Raw genomic sequence first — 19584 nt, 5'->3', positions numbered from 1 at the left:
TTCCTGGAGTTTGTTTAACTCATGTCCATTGAGTCAGTGATGCCATCCAACCATCTTGTCCTCTGCCGTCCACTTCAACCTTTCCTAGAATTAGGGTCTTTTCCAATGAGTTGGCTCTTGGTATTAGGTGGCTAAAGTACTGGAGCTTCACCTTCAGCATCAGCCCTTCCAATGACTATTCAGAGTTGGTTTGCTTTAGGATCGACTGGTTTGATCTCCTTGCAGTCCAAAGGACTCTCAAGAGTTTTCTCCAGTTTCAAGGCATCAATTATCTGGCACTCATCCTTTTTCACTGTCCAGCTCTCATATCTGTACATGACTACTAGAAAGCCCATAGCTTTGACTATATGGACCACTGTCAGCAAAGGAATGTCTCTGCTTTTTAATACACTGTCTAGGTTTCTCATAGTTTTTCTTCCAAGTAGCAAGTATCTTTTGACTATATAGCTGCAATCACCATCTGCAGTGATTTTGGAGCTGAAGAAAATAAAGTGTGCCACTGTTTCCATTTTTTTCCCCATCTGTTTACCATAAAGTGATGGGGCCAGATGCCATGAACTTAGTTGTTTGAATGTTGAATGCTAAGCCAGCTTTTTCACTCTCCTCTTTCACTTTCATTAAGACGTTCTTTAGTTTCTCTTCGCTTTTTGCCATTAGGGTGGTGTCATCTGCATATCTGAGGTTATTGATATTCCTCCTGGTAATCTTGATTCCAGCCTGTGCTTCAATCAGCCCACCATTTACATGATGTACTCTGCATATAAGTTAAATAAGCAGGGTCACAATATACAGGCTTGACATATTCCTTTCCCAATTTGTAACCAGTTCGTTGCTCTATACCGGACTAACTGTTGCTCGTTCTGACTATTGTTTCTTGATCAGCACACAGGTTTCAAAGGAGGCAGGTAAGGTGGTCTGGTATGACCACCACTTTAAGAATTTTCCAGTTTGTTGTGATCCACACAGTCAAAGCCTTTAGCCTAGTCAATGAACCAGAAGCAGATGTTTTTCTGAAATTCTCTTGCTTTTTCTATGATACAGTGGATGTTAGCAATTTGATCACAGGTTCCTCTGCCTTTTCTAAATCCAGCTTGTACATTTAGAAGTTTTTCGTTCACATAATGCTGACACCAAGCTTGACAGATTTTGAGCACTATTTTGCTAACATGTGAAATGAGTGCAGTTGTGCAGTAGTTTGAACATTCTTTGGCATTATCCTTCTTTGGGACTGGAATGAAAATTGACCTTTTCCAGTCCTGTGGCCACTGCTGAGTTTGCCAAATTTCCTGGCATATTAAGTGCAGCACTTTAATAGCATCATCTTTTAGGATTTGAAACAGCTCACCTGGAAGTCTATCACCTACACTAGCTTTGTTCATTAATAGTGCTTTTTAAGGCCCACTTGACTTCACAATCTATGATGTCTGACTCTAGGTGAATGATCACACCATTGTGGTTATCTGGGTCATTACGACCTTTTTTGCATAGTTTTTCTGTGTATTCTTGCCACCTCTTCTTAATCTCTTCTGCTTCTGTAAGGTCCATACCATTTCTGTCCTTTATTGTACCCATCTTTGCATGAAATGTTCCCTTGGTATTTCTAATTTCATTCAAGAGATCTCTGGTCATTACCATTCTATTGTTTTCCTCTATTTCTTTGCATTGATCACTTAGGAAAATCTTTTTCATCTCTCCTTGCTATTGTTTGGAACTCTACATTCAGATGGGTATATCTTTCCTTTTCTCCTTTGTCTTTCACTTCTCTTATTTTCTCAGCTATTTGTAAGGCCTTTTCAGACAACCATTTTGCCTTTTTGCATTTCCTTTTCTTGGGGAAAAAGAAGCTAAAACAGTAATGCCTTAAAACTGACTATACCTTCCATAGAAAATTATTTTTATGAAATTCTTTCAACCACATGCCACACAACTTCTCATCAATTCTCTTCTGTTAAGACCCCCTCAATTACAGTAACGGAGACATGATACATACATTAAGAAACCTTCAAATATCTACTACAGGAATATAGTATCGATAGACTGAATGCTCTGCAGTATATTGTAATCAAAATCTCTTTTATGAATCAGAAAGTAAAAGCAAACAAAACAAAAATATTCAGTTGCTCTACAGCATGAATCCAATAGTGAAGACAGTGTCAGTGAAAATGCAGGACTCTCAACAGTTTAGCAACACGTGATTGCCTAACGACTGTGGGGAATTTCCTCTTTCCTGTATCAGTAACTTCAGATGCTTCCCTCTATAATTTTCATAGAATAAAAAGATAGAATGAAATGAGGTTTCAAGCCTAAGCTTTAAGATGTAAAAACCATGTTTTTCAATAGATGCTATAATTCAAATTTCTGAATATGTAGTTATGACAAAAAGCTTCAGAATAAGCACTGGGCCCTTATAACATATTTAGCATGCGACACAAATGTTCTCACCTGACAAATGTAACACTGGTACAAAATTACCTACAGACGATTCTTGCAACTCATAATTTCTGAAAGGACAGTTGTTAAGTGTTAGCCCATATTTGAAGGTATCCTCAAATTCATCCTTTTAACAAATCTTAACTGAGCATCAAAAACCGTATCCTAAATGCTGTAGCAGAGAAGCTTGACCTTTAAACAGCACTGAATTAAGAAGTGAAGTGAAGACATAAGGGAAAATAAGTTCAAAAAAAGTCTTTGATATTTGTTGAATGATATAAAGTAGAAGGTGACAAGGACCAAAAGAAAGTTATTTAAGTTATGGTATTTCATAAAGGTGAAAGAATGAAATTCTAGTTGTGAAGGTTAGAAAAGACTAATGGGTAAAGTAACATTTAAGGTGAGCTATGAATAAGTTTCTAATCCTTTCCGAACATGTGTGCGTTTACATATTATACATATATTATTCAGCATGGACATGAATAAATATTAAAACAGCTCAATGTCAATAGAATGGTGCAGAACAGAGGCAATGTCAAAATTCAGTAATCAGCATTTGGCAGTAGATTTGCCTCTAAAGTACACTCACAAAGTGTGTTATAAACAACTTCAGGTTGCTTCACTACACACTAACCTAGGGAATTGGGAACCAACTCTATAATTTTAAATGTTGAAAAGAATTCACAAAATACATGACTCAAATTTAACTCAAAGAAGTTAATCCTAACATTTTCAGAAACTCTCAAAACCAAATATGTGTGCATCTTTAGAGAGATTATTTTGCTATTTCCATTTGCCACTAAGAGTTTCCATATTTTTAAAATCCATGTCACTTCATCATTTCTAGCTCCAAAATTATTATTCACTGAAATAACATTTTACTCTTAAAAGATCAATTACTTTGATAACTCATAATCATTAGAATTTATTGAAGATATGCAGGTAATTGCAATAGTGTAAGATATAACTTTTAATTTGCAGATTTCAACTATAGATTAATTTTACAACTTTATTTGGAGCATTTGTCTCCACATATTTTAAGATCATTTTTTCTTTTTTTCTCCTTATTATATAAAAGTAATTCATCACAGAAAATAAAATCATGTGGCCAGTTAATACATAATTTTCCAGGATACATCTAAATTCAAATGAAAACATGACCACTATATTACTGACATAGTATTGATACCTCCGGAGAAGGCAATGGCACCCCACTCCAGTACTCTTGCCTGGAGAATCCCTTGAACAGAGGAGCCTGGTAGACTGCAGTCCATGGGGTTGCGAAGAGTCGGACACGACTGAGCGACTTTATTTTCACTTTTCACTTTCACGCATTGGAGAAGGAATGGCAACCCACTCCAGTGTTCTTGCCTGGAGAACCCCAGGGATGGGGGAGGCTGGTGGGTTACCGTCTAGGGGGTCGCACCGAGTTGGACCCGACTGAAGCGACTTAGCAGCCACAACAGCAGCAGCAACATTGATACCTAAATCAGTAAATGGATGCTATAGACATACTGAAATTGCTGGTAAAGCTCTTCAAATATACTATATGCCCTTGAGATAAAAATGCTATCTATTTAAATTTCTTTCCAATACAACAACTGTATGATAGGCACAAAATAGAAACAAGCCAAATTGATAAATGGATATTTTAAATTATTTAACCAAGTATCTATAATATTATTTTACTTGTCTAATTCCAAATATACTGAGAGTAATTATTAGAGTAATAATAAGTATTAATTATTACAAAAAAGATCTTCATGACCCAGATAATCACAATGGTGTGATCACTCACCTAGAGCCAGAAATCCTGGAATGTGAAGTCAAGTGGGCCTTAGGAAGCATCACTATGAACAAAGCTAGTGGAGGTGATGGAATTACAATTGAGTTATTTCAAATCCTGAAAGATGATGCTGTGAAAGTGCTGCACTCAATATGCCAGCAAATTTGGAAAACTCAGCAGTGGCCACAGGACTGGAAAAGGTCAGTTTTCATTCCAGTCCCAAAGAAAGGCAATGCCAAAGAAAGCTCAAACTACCGCACAGTTGCACTCATCTCACACGCTAGTAAAGTGATGCTTAAAATTTTCCAAGCCAGGCTTCAGCAATACGTGAACTGTGAATTTCTAAATGTTCAAGATGGTTTTAGAAAAGGCAGAGGAACCAGAGATCAAATTTCCAACATCTGCTGGATTATGGAAAAAGCAAGAGTTCCAGAAAAGCATCTATTTCTGCTTTACTGACTATACCAAAGCCTTTGATTGTGTGGATCACAATAAACTGTGAAAAATTCTTCAAGTGATGGGACTACCAGACCACTTGACCTGTCTCTTCAGAAACCTGTATGTAGGTCGGGAAGCAACAGTTAGAACTGGACATGGAACAACAGACTGGTTCCAAATAGGAAAAGGAGTATGTCAAGGCTGTATGTTGTCACCCTGCTTATTTAACTTATATGCAGAGTACATCATGAGGAATGATGGGCTGGAAGAAGCACAAGCTGGAATCAAGATTGCTGGGAGAAATATCAATAACTTCAGATATGCAGATGACACCACCCTTATGGCAGAAAGTGAAGAAGAACTATAGCGTCTCCCTCTTGATGAAAGTGAAAGAGGAGAGTGAAAAAGTTGGCTTAAAGCTCAACATTTAGAAAACTAAGATCATGGCATCCAATCCCATCACTTCATGGCAAATAGATGGAGAAACAGTGGAAATGGTGGCTGGTTTTATTTTTCTTGGCTCCAAAATCCCTGCAGATGGTGATTGCAGCCATGAAATTAAAAAATGCTTACTCCCTGGAAGGAAAGTTATGACCAACCTAGACAGCATATTAAAAAGCAGAGACATTACTTTGCCAACAAAGGTCCGTCTAGTCAAGGCTATGGTTTTTCCAGTGGTCATGTATGGATGTGAGAGTTGGACTATAAAGAAAGCTGAGTGCAGAAGAAGTGATGCTTTTGAGCTGTAGTGTTGGAGAAGATTCTTGAGAGTCCCTTGGACTGCAAGGGTATCCATCTGGTCCATCCTAAAAGAGATCAGTCCTGGCTGTTCACTGGAAGGACTGATGCTGAAGCTAAAACTCCAATACTTTGGCCACCTGATGCGAAGAGCTGACTCATTGGAAAAAACCCTGATTTGGGGAAAGATTGAGGGCAGGAGGAGAAGGGGACGACAGAGGATGAGATGGTTGGATGGCATCACAGACTCAACAGACATGAGTTTGAGTGACCTGCGGGAGTTGGTGATGGACAGGGAGGCCTGGTGTGTGGCGGTTCATGGGGTTACAAAGAGTCAGACATGACTGAGTGACTGAACTGAACTGAATTATTAGAGTGGTTTTTTATGTGATTAATTCTCCATAAGCAACCTTGAATAAATGGATTTCTTCATTTATGGTAGCAAGCTGTTGGCAATGGTCTTAAAATGTAATGGATTTTGTAACGCATGTTGAACTCTTCCTGTGACACATAAGAAGGAAGTCACTGATGGATGCAGAAAGTCCTCTGGCTCAGATGTCAGAAAAATTTTGAAGTAGAAGAACATCTATAGTTATTTCACTCCTATGTTCAACTTCATCCCCTCTAAATTCTAGCTGTTTACTTTGTGTTTTAAATAATTCCTTCATGAGAGAAATAAATGTTTGAAGATCAAAATGGGACTTCTCAGGAGGCACTAGTGGTAAAGAACCTCCCAATGCAGGAGACAAGAGACGCAGGTTCAGTCCCTGGGTTGGGAAGATTCCCCTGGGGGAGGGCATGGCAACCCACTCCAGTATTTTTGCCTGGAGAATCCCATGGACAGAGTAGCCTGACAGTCTACAGTCCATAGGGTCACAAAGAGTCGAACACTAACTGAAGGGACTTAGCACAAACACAAGATCAGAAAAGGATGGTTCTTGCTATTATTCTGTAAAATAATGCTCAATATTTAAAAGATAATGAGAAAATTGATAATAAGAATACAAAATTATGATTTCTATAGCATCATAATATCAGACTTGCAAGTAAATAGAACTAAACAAGTTCAATTGTTTTTTCCTGATGAGTTAGTTCAACCCCAGACTGAACACAGGGCACTCACTATAGTTCTAGCTCCAGAATCCTGCTCAAGGAAATCTATTCTACCATGATACTCTAAATGTTACAAATGTCTTCCCTGCAGTGAACAAAATAATGCCTCTCTGTCTCTTCATCCTTTGAGCCTATATTTTATTTTCTGCTTTCTTGTCTCAACATCAAATAACTGTTCCCCCATGTCTAGAGCAAAATGCTTTATGAATTTGAAGACAGTTATTTTGACTGTTCAGAGACTTTTCATTTTTTTAGGTTAAACATTCCTTCATTCATGTGATATAGCATCTATCACTTTACTCAAGATGGTAGCCCTCCTCAAATATATAGTTGGCATTCAATAATCTCAAATGGAGAAATGAAAACAAACACTCCAAATTTGCTTCTACCAGAGCAAAATACAAGAGTATTTAATTGAAATCACACTAAATTGCAAACACTCAACAATTTTTGAGCTACAATAATGACAGCTTCCTACAGTTCAACATAACAGCATTATCTTCCTTAATGTCAGTATTGCATATTCCTCAATAAATTCTCCAATTCCATTAGCTTTTTTAATAGCTATGTAATGCCACAGCATCATATTAGGTTTGAAGCTAAATAAATCCCACTGGTAATTTTCCCATCTAAAGTTGGTCTTCTGCAATAAACTTTACCGAATATTGTAATGTAGCAGTTTACTTACCAGCCACTTACCAGTTTTTTATTCTTAAAAATGTATTCTGATCTCTTAGAGAACCACTGTAGCCTTAATCATATAGTATCTTACTATATGTCAGTCATATAGTAAGTGGAAGATAAGTAAATTCAATTTGATTATACTGTGGAAGTGACAAATAGATTCCAGGGATTAGATCTGATAGAGTATCTGAAGAACTATGGAGAGAGGTTCGTAACATTGTACAGGAAGTGATGATCAAAACAATCCCCAAAGAGAAGAAATGCAAAAAGACAAAATGGTTGTCAGAGGAGGCCTTGCAAATAGCTAAGAAAAGAAGACAAGTGAAAGGCAAAGGAAAAAAAGAAAGATATATCCATCTGAATGCAGAATTCCAAAGAAAAGCAAAGAGAGATAAAAAAGCCTTCCTAAGTGATCAATGCAAACAAATAAAGGAAAACAACAGAATGGGAAAGACTAGAGATCTCTTCAAGAAAATTAGAGATACCAAGGAAAAATTTCATGTAAAGACAGGCATAACAATGGATAGATATGGTATAGATCTAATGGACCTAACAGAAGCAGAAGATATTAAGAAGAGGTGGCAAGAACACACAGAAGAAATATACAAAAAAGATCTTAATGACCCAGATTACCACAATGGTGCGATCACTCATCTAGATCCAGAAAACCTGAAGTGTGAAATCAAGTGGGCTTTTGAAAGCATAACTACGAACAAAGCTAGTGGAGGTGATGGAATTCCAGCTGAGCTATTTCAAATCCTAAAAGATAATGCAGTGGAAGTGTTGCACTCAATATACCAGCAAATTTAGAAAATGCAGCAGTGGCCAAAGACCAGAAAAGGGTAGTCTTCATTCCAATCCAAAAGAAAGATAACGCCAAAGAATGTTCAGGTTCCACACAATTGCATTCATCTGACACGCTAGCCAAGTAATGCTCAAAATTCTGCAAGCTAGGCTTCAACAGTATGTGAACTGAGAACTTCCAGATGTTCAAGATGGATTTAGAAAAGGCAAAGAAACCAGAGACCAAATTGCCAACATCTCTTGGATCATAAATAAAAGGAAGAGAATTCCAGAAAAACACCTACTTCTACTTTATTTACTACGCCAAAGCCTTTGACTGTATACTGTCTCCCTGCTTATTTAATTTATATGCAGAGTACATTATGTGAAATGCTGGGCTGGATGAAACACAAGTTGGAATAAAGATTGCCACGAGAAAAATCAATAACCTCACAAATGCAGGTGACACCACCCTTATGGCAGGAAGTGAAGAGGAACTAAAGAGCCTCTTGAAAGTGAAAGAAGAGAGTGAAAAAGCTGGCTTAAAACTCAACATTCAAAAAACAAAGATCATGGCATCTGGTTCCATCAGTTCAGTTCAGTCGCTCAGTCATGTCTGACTCTTTGCGACCCCATGGACTGCAGACATCAGGCTTCCCTGTCCATCACCAACTCTTGGAGCTTACTCAAACTCATGTCCATCGAGTGGGTGATGCCATCCAACCATCTCATCCTCTGTCATCCCCTTCTCCTCCTGCCTTCAATCTTTCCCAGCATCAGGGTCTTTTCCAATGAGTCAGTTCTTCACATCAGGTGGCCAGAGTATGGGAATATAGTTTCAGCATCACTTTCCAATGAATACTCAGGATTGATCTCCTTTAGGATGGACCAGTTGGATCTCCTTGCAGTCCAAGGAACTCTCAAGAGTCTTCTCCAACACCACAGTTCAAAAGCATCAATTCTTCGGAGCTCAATATTCTTTATAGTCCAACTCTCACATCCAAGCATGACTACTGGAAAAATCACTTCATGGCAAATAGATGGGGAAACAATGACAGACTTTATTTTCTTGGGCTCCAAGATCACTGCAGATGGTGACTGCAGCCATGAAAGTAAAAGATGCTTGCTCCTTGGAAGAAAAGCTATGACCAACCTAGACAGTTTATTGAAAAGCAGAGACATTACTTTGCCAACAAAGGTCCATCCAGTCATAGTTATGTTTTTTCCAGGAATTGTGTATGGATGTCAGAGTTGGACCATAAAGAAAGTTGAGTGCTGGAGAACTGATTCTTTTGAACTGCCGTGTTAGAGAAGACCCTTGAGAGTCCCTTGGACTACAAGGAGATCCAACCAGCCAATCCTAAAGGAAACAGTCCTGAATATTTATTGGAATGACTGAGGCTGAAGCTGAATCTCCAGTACTTTGGCCACCTGATGCAAAGAACTGATTCATTAGAAAAGACCCTGATGCTGGGAAAGATTTAAGACAGGAGAAGGGGATGACAGAGGGTGAGTTGTTTTGATGGCATCACCAACTTGATGAATGTGAGTTTCAACAAGCTCCAGGAATTGTTGATGGATAGGGAAGCCTGGAGTGCTGCAGTCCATGGGGATCACACATAGTCAGTTAACCAAAAAAAAGATGCACATAGCTCTCTTAGAGGAAATCCCTAAAGCAAACACGTAGGGTGACCAAAAAGGAATGTGCTGCTGGGGCAAAGATGACATCTGCTACTTAAGGCCTAAAATATGATCCAGTTAAAGTATTACATTGAATATGTCAGCAAATTCAGAAAACTCAGTGGTGGCCACAGGACTGGAAAAGGTGTTTTCATCCCAGTCTAAAGAAGGGCAATGCCAAAGAATGTTCACACTACCGTGCAATTGTGCTCATTTCACATGCTGGCAATGTAATGCTCAAAACCCTTCAAGTTAAGCTTCAGCAACACATTAACCAAGAATTTCCAGATGTACAAGCTGGGTTTAGAAAAGGCAGAGGAAGCAGAGATCAAACTGCTAACATCTGGTGCATTACTGAGAAAGCTAAGCAGTTTCAGAGAAACACCTACTTCTGTTCATTGACTACATTAAACACTTTTACTGTGTGGATCACAACAAACTGAAAATCTAAAAAGATAGGACCTTCAAGATGGTAGACCTCCTTACCTGTCTCCTGAGCAAGCTGTATGCAGGCAAGAAGCAAGAGTTAAGCCAGACATTGAACAATGGACTGGTTCAAAACTGGGAAAGGAATACAAAAAAAGGCTGTATGTTGTCACTCTCTTATTTAACTTATATGCAGAGTACATCATGTAAAATGCTGGGCTGGATGAATCCCAAGGCAGAATCAAGATTGCTGGGAGAAATATCAACAACCTCAGATATGCAGATGATACCACTCTAATGGCAGAAATTGAAGAGGAACTAAAAGCCTCTTGATGAGGTGCAAGAAGAGTTGGGAAAAAAGCTGGTTTAAATCTCAACATTACAAAACCTAAGATCATGGCCTCTAGTCCCATCACTTCATGGGAAATAGAAGTGGAAAAAGTGGAAACAGGGACAGATTTCATTTTCTTGGGCTCCAAAATCAATGCAGATGGTGACTGCAAGCCACAAAATTAAAGGACGCTTGCTCCTTGGAAGAAAAGCTATGACAAACCTAGACAGTGTATTAAAAAGCAGAGACATTACTTTGGTGACAAAGGTCTATATAGTCAAACCTATGGTTTTTCTAGTAGTTATGTATGGATGTCAGAGCTAGACCATAAAAAAGACAGAGTGCCAACGAACTGACACTTTCAAATTGTGGTACTGGAGAAGACTCTTGAGAGCCCCTTGGACAGCAAGGAGATCAAACCAGTCAGTCTTAAAGGAAATCAACCCTAAATATTCATTGGAAGAACTGATGCTGAAGCTGAAGCTCCAATACTCAGGCCACTTGATGCGAACAGCCAACTTATTAGAAAAGTCCATGATGCTGGTAAAGATTGAGGACAGGAGGAGAAGGGGGCCACAGAGGTTGAGATGGTTGGATAGCATCACTGACTCAATGGACATGAGCTTGAGCAAACTCCAGGAGACAGTGAAGGACAGGGGAGCCTGAAGTGCAGCACTCCATGGGGTCACAAAGAGCTGGACACGACTTAGCAACTGAACAACAACAACAACAGCAACATAAGGCCTCTTCTCTAAGGTCAGGAAACATAACAGAACTTTAAGAACATGAAAATACAAATAGCTCCTTAGGAAAACTGAGGCAATAGAGGAATATGTATGAGATGAAGGAGCAAAAGTAAAGCTAAAACTCCAGAAGAACCAAGTGAGATGGAGATAGGCAATCTACTCAAGAAAGAGTTCAGGTAGTAATGGTAAAGATGGTCACAGAATTCAGAAGAATAATGAGAAATTGGAACCTTTCAACAAAGAGTTAGTAATACTTAGTAAAATAGACTATAAAGTAATCACTGGCACAAAAGACAAAGAGAGACACTACATAATGATGAAGCAATAGATCCAAGAAGATATAACAACTTTAAGTATATATAAACAGACAATAACAGCAAATAGGTATATAGGTATAACAGCAAATAAGTATATATGCTGAACCTATTAATAAATTACATAAGGCAAATGTTAACAGACACAGAAGAGGAAGTTGACAGCAGTAACACAATAGTAAAGGGACTTTAAACTCCATTTATATCAATGGACAGATCATCCATATGTAAAATCAATAAGGAAACACTTGCCTTAGATGATACATTAGACCAGATGAATTATATATATATATATATATTTATATATAAATATATATATATACACACATATATTTATATATATGATATTCCACCTGAAAGAAACAAAATATACATCCTTTCTAAGTGCACATGGAGCATTCTCTCAGACAGATCACAGAGTAGGCCACAAAGCAAGCCTTATGAAATTTAACAAAATTGAAATAATATCAAAACTCTTTCCAACCACAATGATTGAGACTAGAAATCAGCTACAAGAAAAAAACTGCAAAAAAACCACAAACACATGGATGCTAAACAATATGCTACTAAACAACCAACAGATCACTGAAGTAGTCAAAGAGGAAATTAAAAAAAACACCTAGAGAAAATGAACACAAAACACGATGATCCAAAACCTATCGGACACAGTAAAAGAAATTCTAAGAGAGAAGTCTATAGCAATAAAAGTTTACATCAGGATTTAACAATAAGTTCAAATAAACAGTTTAAACTTGCACCTAAAGAACTTGGAGTAAGAACGAATAAAACTCAAAATTATTAATAGAGAAAGCATAGATCAAAGCAGAAATAAATGGCATAGAGTATAAAAAACCATAGGAAAAAAATCAGTTAAACTAAAAGTCAGTTCTTTGGGAAAATGAACAAAATTGGTAAACCTTCAGCCTGACCTAACAAGGAAAGAAAAGGGGGGAGAGGAATAAAATCACTACAATCAGATATAATAAAGGAGACGTTACAACCGATACCAGAGAAATGTTACTAAAAAATATCACAAGAAGACTACTACAAACAGCTGAATTCCAATAAAATAGAAACTTAGAAAAAACAAATACTTAAAAACATATAATCTCCCAAGACTGAACCAAGAAGAAATAGAAAATAAGAGCAGAAGAATTACCAGTACTGAAACTGAATCAGTAATTAAAACACTCCCAGTGAGCAAAAGTCCAAGAGAACATGACATCAGAGGTGTATTCTGCCAAACATTTACAGAAGAGTTAACACCTATTCTTCTAAAAATATATCTAAAAATTCCAAAGAAAGGAACATTTCTAAAATCATTCTATGAACCTAGCATCACCCTTATACCAATATTAGACCAAAAAAAAGGAAAGAAAGAAAAGTACAGGCCAATATCACTGATAAACAGATTCAAAAATCTTCAACAGAATACTAGAAACTGACTCTAATGATAAATTAAAGGACAATACACCATGACCAATGAGATTTATGACAAGAATGCAAGGATTTTTCATTATCCACAAATCAATCATGTGATACACCACATTAATAAATTGAAGATTAAAAACCATATGATCATTTCAATAAATGTAGAAAAAAGCTTTTGACAAAATTCAATATCCATTAATTATAAGAACTTTTTAGAAAGTGACCATAGAGGAAATATACCACAACATAATAAAGGCCATATGTGAAAAACTAACAACTAATATCATACTCAACAGTATAAATTTGACATAATTACCTCTAAGATCAGGGACAAGAAAGTGTTGCCCACTCCCACCAGTTTTGCTTAACACAGTATTGGAAATCTTAATCACAGCAATTAAACAGGAAAAAATAATAAAAAATCTAAATTGGTAAGGAAGAAGAAGTAAGATTGTCACTGTTTGTAGTTGAAATGATACTATCCACAGAAAACTAAAAGATGCTGATGAAAGAAACTGAAGATGAAACAGATTGAAAAATACACCATGTTCTTGAACTGGAAGACATGATATAGATATATATAGATATATCTATATCTGTATCTCTCTCTCTCTCTCTCTATATATATATATATATATATACACACACACGCACACACACACATATAATGGCATATTAACCATATAAAAATGATGAAATTTTACACTTGCAACAACATGAATGGACTTGGAGAATATTTTGCTAAGTGAAATAAGCTACTTTATATGTGGAATATAAAAAAACACAACAAACTAGTGAATATAACAAAAAGAAAAAGATTCACAGACAGAAGAAACTAGCAGTGACCGATGGCGAGAGAGAGAAAGTGGGAGGGGCAATTCAGGGGTAGAGACCAAGACTAAGGTGAAAAGGTCCTTAAGACTAAGGACTAAGGTAAAAACCTTTATGTATGAAGCAAGCTATAAAGATATTCTATATAACATAGAGAATTTAGTCAATACTTTATAATAAGTACAAATGGAGTACAACCTTTAAAATCTGCAAATCAGTATATTATACACCTATAACATATAATATCACACATCAACTATAATGAAATAAAAATAACAAAATCATTAACCATGAAAAAATATAATTCTGCCTCCTTGCTTTTACTCCATTAAACAAAATATTTGTATTTAGATTGGTGCAAATGTAATTATGCTTTCAGGCTGTGAATTTTAAATCATTATTAACTAGGCTCAAACATACCTTTATTAATCAAAACAGGAACCATTACAATCAACACATTTTTGCCAATGAGAAATAAGTTTCCTTATTCCTGTAGCATAAAAATCCATGTTTTGGGATTTGACAAATTCTTGGAAAGAATTTTCCATATCCTGCTTGTTGTGGAAGTGTTTTCCCTGCAAAATGTTATAGCGATGCTTGAAGAAGTGGTGGTTGGTGAGAGGTCAGGCGAATATGGTGGATGAGGGAAAACTTGTATCCTAATTTGTTCAACTTTTGAAGCCTTGGTTGTGCAACATGCCGTCAGGTGTTGCCATGGAGAAGAATTGGATATTTTCTGTTGACCAGTGCCAGTTGCAGGCGTTATAGTTTTTCATGCATTTCATCAATTTGCTAAGCATACGTCTTAGATGTAATGATTTCACTGGGATTCGGAAAGCTGTAGTGGATGAGACCAGGAGCAGATCATGAACTTTTTTTGGTATAAGTTTGGTTTTGGAAAGTGCTTTAGAGCTTCTTCTCTGTCCAACCGCCGAGCTGGTCATTGCCAGTCGTCATAAAAATATCCACTTTTTGTCACAGATCACAATCCAGTTTAAAAATGCTTCATTATTATTGTGTAGAATAAGACGCCACTTCAAAAATGCTTGTTTTGATTTCTGGTCAGCTCATGAGGCATGATAAATGCATCAAGCTTTTTCACCTTTCCAATTTGCTTCAAATGCCAAATGACTATAGAATGGTTGATGATAAGTTATTGGGCAACTTCTCATTTAGTTGTAAGAGGATCTGTTTCAATGATGGCTCTCAGTTGGTTGTTCTCAACTTCTGATGGCCAGTGATTACACTTCTCAACTTCAAGACTCTTGCCTCCCTTGAAAAACTTCTTGAACACCACTGCACTGCACATTTATTAATAATTCCCAGGCCAAATGCATTGTTGATGTTGTGAGCTGCTTCACAACCCATTTTGTACTCAAATAAGAAAACTACCCAAATTTGCAATTTGTCTAACATCATTTACATAGTCTAAAATAAATATAAAATAAACAAGTAATAATATTACACCAAGCAATAAGTCATTAGCAAAAAAAAAAAAAAAAGAGAGAAAGAAATGCCCATTAAAATGATGTATGACATAACCTTCTTTATTTTGAATGTATTCCAATATCAAATGGCCAGTTTCAACAATACAAAACTGCAATTACTTTTGCACCAACCTAATAATAAGAAACTGAGTTTCTACTTTATTTTCAAATAACAAGTTACTACCTCTCAAAAAGCAGATAATTGATATCAATCACCACACTTAAAATCCTTTAAAGCAACATTTTATAAAATCAGCAGTTGACCTCAAAAAGTGAGACTGAAAGCACATTTCAACTGTGTAAGAACTGGATCTACTAAATTTATGTAAGACTGAGGAAAACACAAATCAAGGCTAGATTATTTCACAGAAAGATCATAAATGAGCTAAACATTGAAGACTATTAAAAACAAAACACAAAAATTGCTTCCATCAAATTAAAATGAAATCAAAAGAAATTCAATCTTTGGGTTGAAGATGACTTAAAATAACTAAAAATAGGAAAGTATCATCTTGATTACATTGTAACTTATAACATGTCTTGCAGCATAAAAATCATATTTTAAAAATTCCAGTTCTTACCTCTCTCCATTCTTTATTTCCAACTCCTTGTATATATAAGACACAAACTACAAAAAGATGAAAAAAATAAATATATCTAAACATTTTTTATAAATATCAAGTGAACAAACCCAATTTATTTTTCAGCTGTCCAAAAGGTATGTTAAAATTAGTTCTTAATACCTCACCTTACTCTGGCAGGAAAATTGTTAATAAATTATCACATGATTAAAATTTTTATAAATAAGCAAAAAAACTATAACAGGTCTTTAGACCTTACCATGTATAGGTCTTAGCACAAAAATATAATAGTTATTTGCTAACGTCTACAATTACATTATGCTACAAATGTAGATGATGTTTCTTTTAAACTAAGGTTAAATAGTTTTATGAATTCTCTGGGGGCTCAGCTGGTAAGAAATCTGTCTGCACTGCAGGAGACCAGGGTTCAGTTCCTAGGTTAGGAAAATCCCCTATTGAAGGGAATGGCAATCCACTCCAGTTCTCTGGCCTGGAAAATTCCATGGATGGAGGAGCCTGGTGGTCTATAGTCCAAGGGGTGTCAAAGAGTCGGATACAACTGAGCAATTAACACACACACAAACAGTTTTGAAGTATTTCAGTATGTTACCAGTCATAGGTCATGCTCTTCCTAGGATAGTTATAATCATCAGAAGCATCATGGGAAGGACAATCTGCACCAAATCAAATGTTAAATTTAATATCTGCAACTCCTATCCTCAATGTTTGTAAACAAGAAATCCTGTCAACCACAAATGAAGGTCCGAAAAAGGTAGATTAAGAACGGAGAGTAAAGATTAAGGGATAAAAATATCCCATTCACTTACTGATGAGTCCTGGGAACTTTTAATACCCACAAATTGCAATGCCTTTTCTCCAGTGACGGGATCTCAAGAATTCTTTCATCAACTGAAAAAACCTCTCTCCCGTCATTAAACCACACAGTTTCATACATTTGAAGAGATGGAGAGTAACTGGATATCAACTTCTTTTTTTGATTTATACATTATTTCTATTGTTTTCTAATTAAAATTGGCTTTCATTGTACAATTTATCTCCAGCTTTCAATATATACATAATTAGTAATCAAAAAATTTAGCTCATTCAAGATGCTATATAATTCACTTGATTATACATGACTTTATATGCTTCCTTTATTCACAAAAAAAGGAAACTTGTTACTCTGTGACTTGATCACTTAGAATTATGGCCCATTACAGCTGTCTGTCAAATATAATTTCTATCATATGGCTTTACAGTGAGGTTTTAATTTCAAAATGAATTGTCCTGCATTGGAGTCATTTGTATTTTCTTAGTCTCAAAATGCTAAGCAATTTCCTCTCTTTAGCCAGAGTACTGCCCAGGTAGATAAGAATGCAGGGCCTGAGACCATATTCCCCCTTGCTTTCTAGTCTTTAAGATAATATTTAAGTAAAAATTATAATTTTCACACAAGTTTCTACAAAATCAAGTAAGTAAAATAAGTTGTTGCTGTTGTTCAGTTGCTAAGTCATGTCCAATTCTCTGTGACTCCATGGACCACAGCACACCAAGCTTCCCGTTTTTTTCACTATCACCCAGAGTTTGCTCAAACTCATGTCCATTATGTCAGTGATGCCATTGCACCATCGCATCCTCTGTTGCCCCCTTCTCCTCCTGAATAGACCATTTCAAAAAGCAAGTTAAATACTTACTTGGATCAGATTTAGAAAACGTGTCTCGGTCAAGAAGATTTCTGTTGAAGAAAAACGGAAATGCTAGATAAATGTAATACCAAAATATCTTTGTAAATGTATAAACATATAAATGTAATGTAATATATAAATTAAATTAATAATGACTTAGAAGTTCTAAAATTTAAATTTGTGCTGCATATTCATCCTCCACTAACTGGTAATAACTTATAAAAGCTACATTACATTTTTATATTTAATACTTACAATAAAAATCTCATGTTTACCCTGTCTTATTTTTCTACCAAGAGTACCACCCATGTGCATTTATCAGTACCATGCTTAATATCTGAAATGCTTTTTTTCATATCAACCTGATACATTTTCATATTCCAGGTTCTTAAAAATTACTCTTTCCATGGAAATCACGATACACTGAGAAAATATAAATGTAGTCAACAGAACAGCACACACCAAAAAAAAAAAAAGAAAAAGAAAATCAGACTACATTTTCAAATATTTCCCCCCCCCGCCCCAAAAAAAGAAACTATCAGACATGTTTATATTTGGAACTGTCAAAGACTACTAGTCAGAAATCAAATGAAAATAACCCATTTGCCCTTAAGCAGACACTATGACTCCAGCAATGATTGAAAAACCAGTAAAATTTTAAAACATTTCCATTTGAGAATATACTGTGGTATATATTTATAAAGGAAGTGTTCCATTTAAGTGGAAATTTTCAGTTTTCCCTGTGTCTAGTTTTGCTCATTAAGTGTCCTTTAAAAACGCAATTCAGCTCTTTCTTTCAGAGTTCATAAAAATCAAGGAGAGACAGTACAAATATTGCAGTGTGCTTGGAACTCAAAAACTGTGTTATACACATATAAATGAAAACGATGTGATTCTAGCACCTACCTTACTCATCTTAAAAAAAAATACAATCTTTAACGACAAACAGAAAATAATGGATTTCTAACAACAATAAAGATAAATATTCTTAATCATAGACTTTATTTGAACATTATTTCTTCTAGCCATTAGGATCCATAGCATATAGTGGTAAGGTCAAAAACAAAAAATTTAGATCCTTTATAATAGGAGAAAAAAACTCCATAAACTCTTCATAACTTAGTCCCTAAACTTTGCAATTTAAATTTCTCATTGCTGCTGCTGCTGCCAAGTCGCTTCAGTCATGTCCGACTCTGTGTGATGCCATAGACAGCAGCCCACCAGGCTCCCTTGTCCTTGGGATTCTCCAGGCAAGAACACTGGAGTGGGTTGCCATTTCCTTCTCCAATGCAGGAAAGTGAAAAGTGAAAGTGAAGTCACTCAGTCCTGTCTGACTTTTAGCGACCCCATGGAGGAGCCTACTAGGCTCCTCCATCCATGGGATTTTCTAGGCAAGAGTACTGGAGTGGGTTGACATTGCCTTCTCCGACCTCCAATAGAGGAGTGTCTAAATATATAAACCAATACTGACAGACATAAAGGGAGAAATCAACAATAACACAATAAAAGCAGGAGACTTCAACATCCTACTGACATCAGTGGAGAGATCATCAAGATAAAAATCAGCTAGGCATCTTCTCCTGCCAAAATCACAACTAGCTGTTGAACAACCATTGACAGGAAGACAGTCAGTTCAATTCAGTCACTCAGTCGTGTCTGACCCCATGGACTGCAGCACGCCAGGCCTCCCTGTCCATGACCAACACCCAGAGTTCACCCAAACCCATATCCACTGAGTTGGTGATGCCATCCAACCATCTCATCGTCTGTCATCCCCTTCTCCTCCTGCCCTCAATCTTTCCCAGTATCAGGGTCTTTTCAAATAAGTCAGTCATTCGCATCAAGTGGCCAAAGTATTGGAGTTTCAGCTTCAACATCAGTCCTTCCAATGAACACACAGGACTGATCTCCTTTAGGATGGATGGACTTGTTGGATTTTGCTTTTTAATATGCTGTCTAGGTTGATCATAACTTTCCTTCCAAAGAGTAAGTGTCTTTTAATTTCATGGCTGCAATCTGAAGTGATTGTGGAGTGCCCATCCCCCCAAAAAAGTCATCCACTGTTTCCACTGTTTCCCCATCTATTTGCCATGAAGTGAT

The 19584-nt window shown here is 36.5% G+C and overlaps 1 protein-coding gene across 2 annotated transcripts in view; it reads right to left on the bottom strand.

Annotated features, from left to right (window-relative positions):
* CPNE8 (copine 8) overlaps nt 1-19584 on the bottom strand; it is a 255959-nt gene that overhangs the window by 202721 nt on the left and 33654 nt on the right. For both annotated transcript variants that reach the window (XM_065934624.1, XM_065934622.1), the window contains exons 2-3: nt 17494-17534; nt 15800-15846 (exon numbers count right to left, since the gene is read on the bottom strand). In XM_065934624.1, the coding sequence (XP_065790696.1) occupies nt 15800-15846; nt 17494-17534 (88 nt within the window). The remainder of the gene's footprint in view (nt 1-15799; nt 15847-17493; nt 17535-19584) is intronic.

The sequence above is a fragment of the Muntiacus reevesi genome, chromosome 4 (genome assembly GCF_963930625.1).
Source record: "Muntiacus reevesi chromosome 4, mMunRee1.1, whole genome shotgun sequence".
Taxonomy (NCBI): domain Eukaryota; kingdom Metazoa; phylum Chordata; class Mammalia; order Artiodactyla; family Cervidae; genus Muntiacus; species Muntiacus reevesi.
Note: the sequence above shows the minus strand (reverse complement) of the source record. Positions and strands in the feature narration are given on the sequence as shown.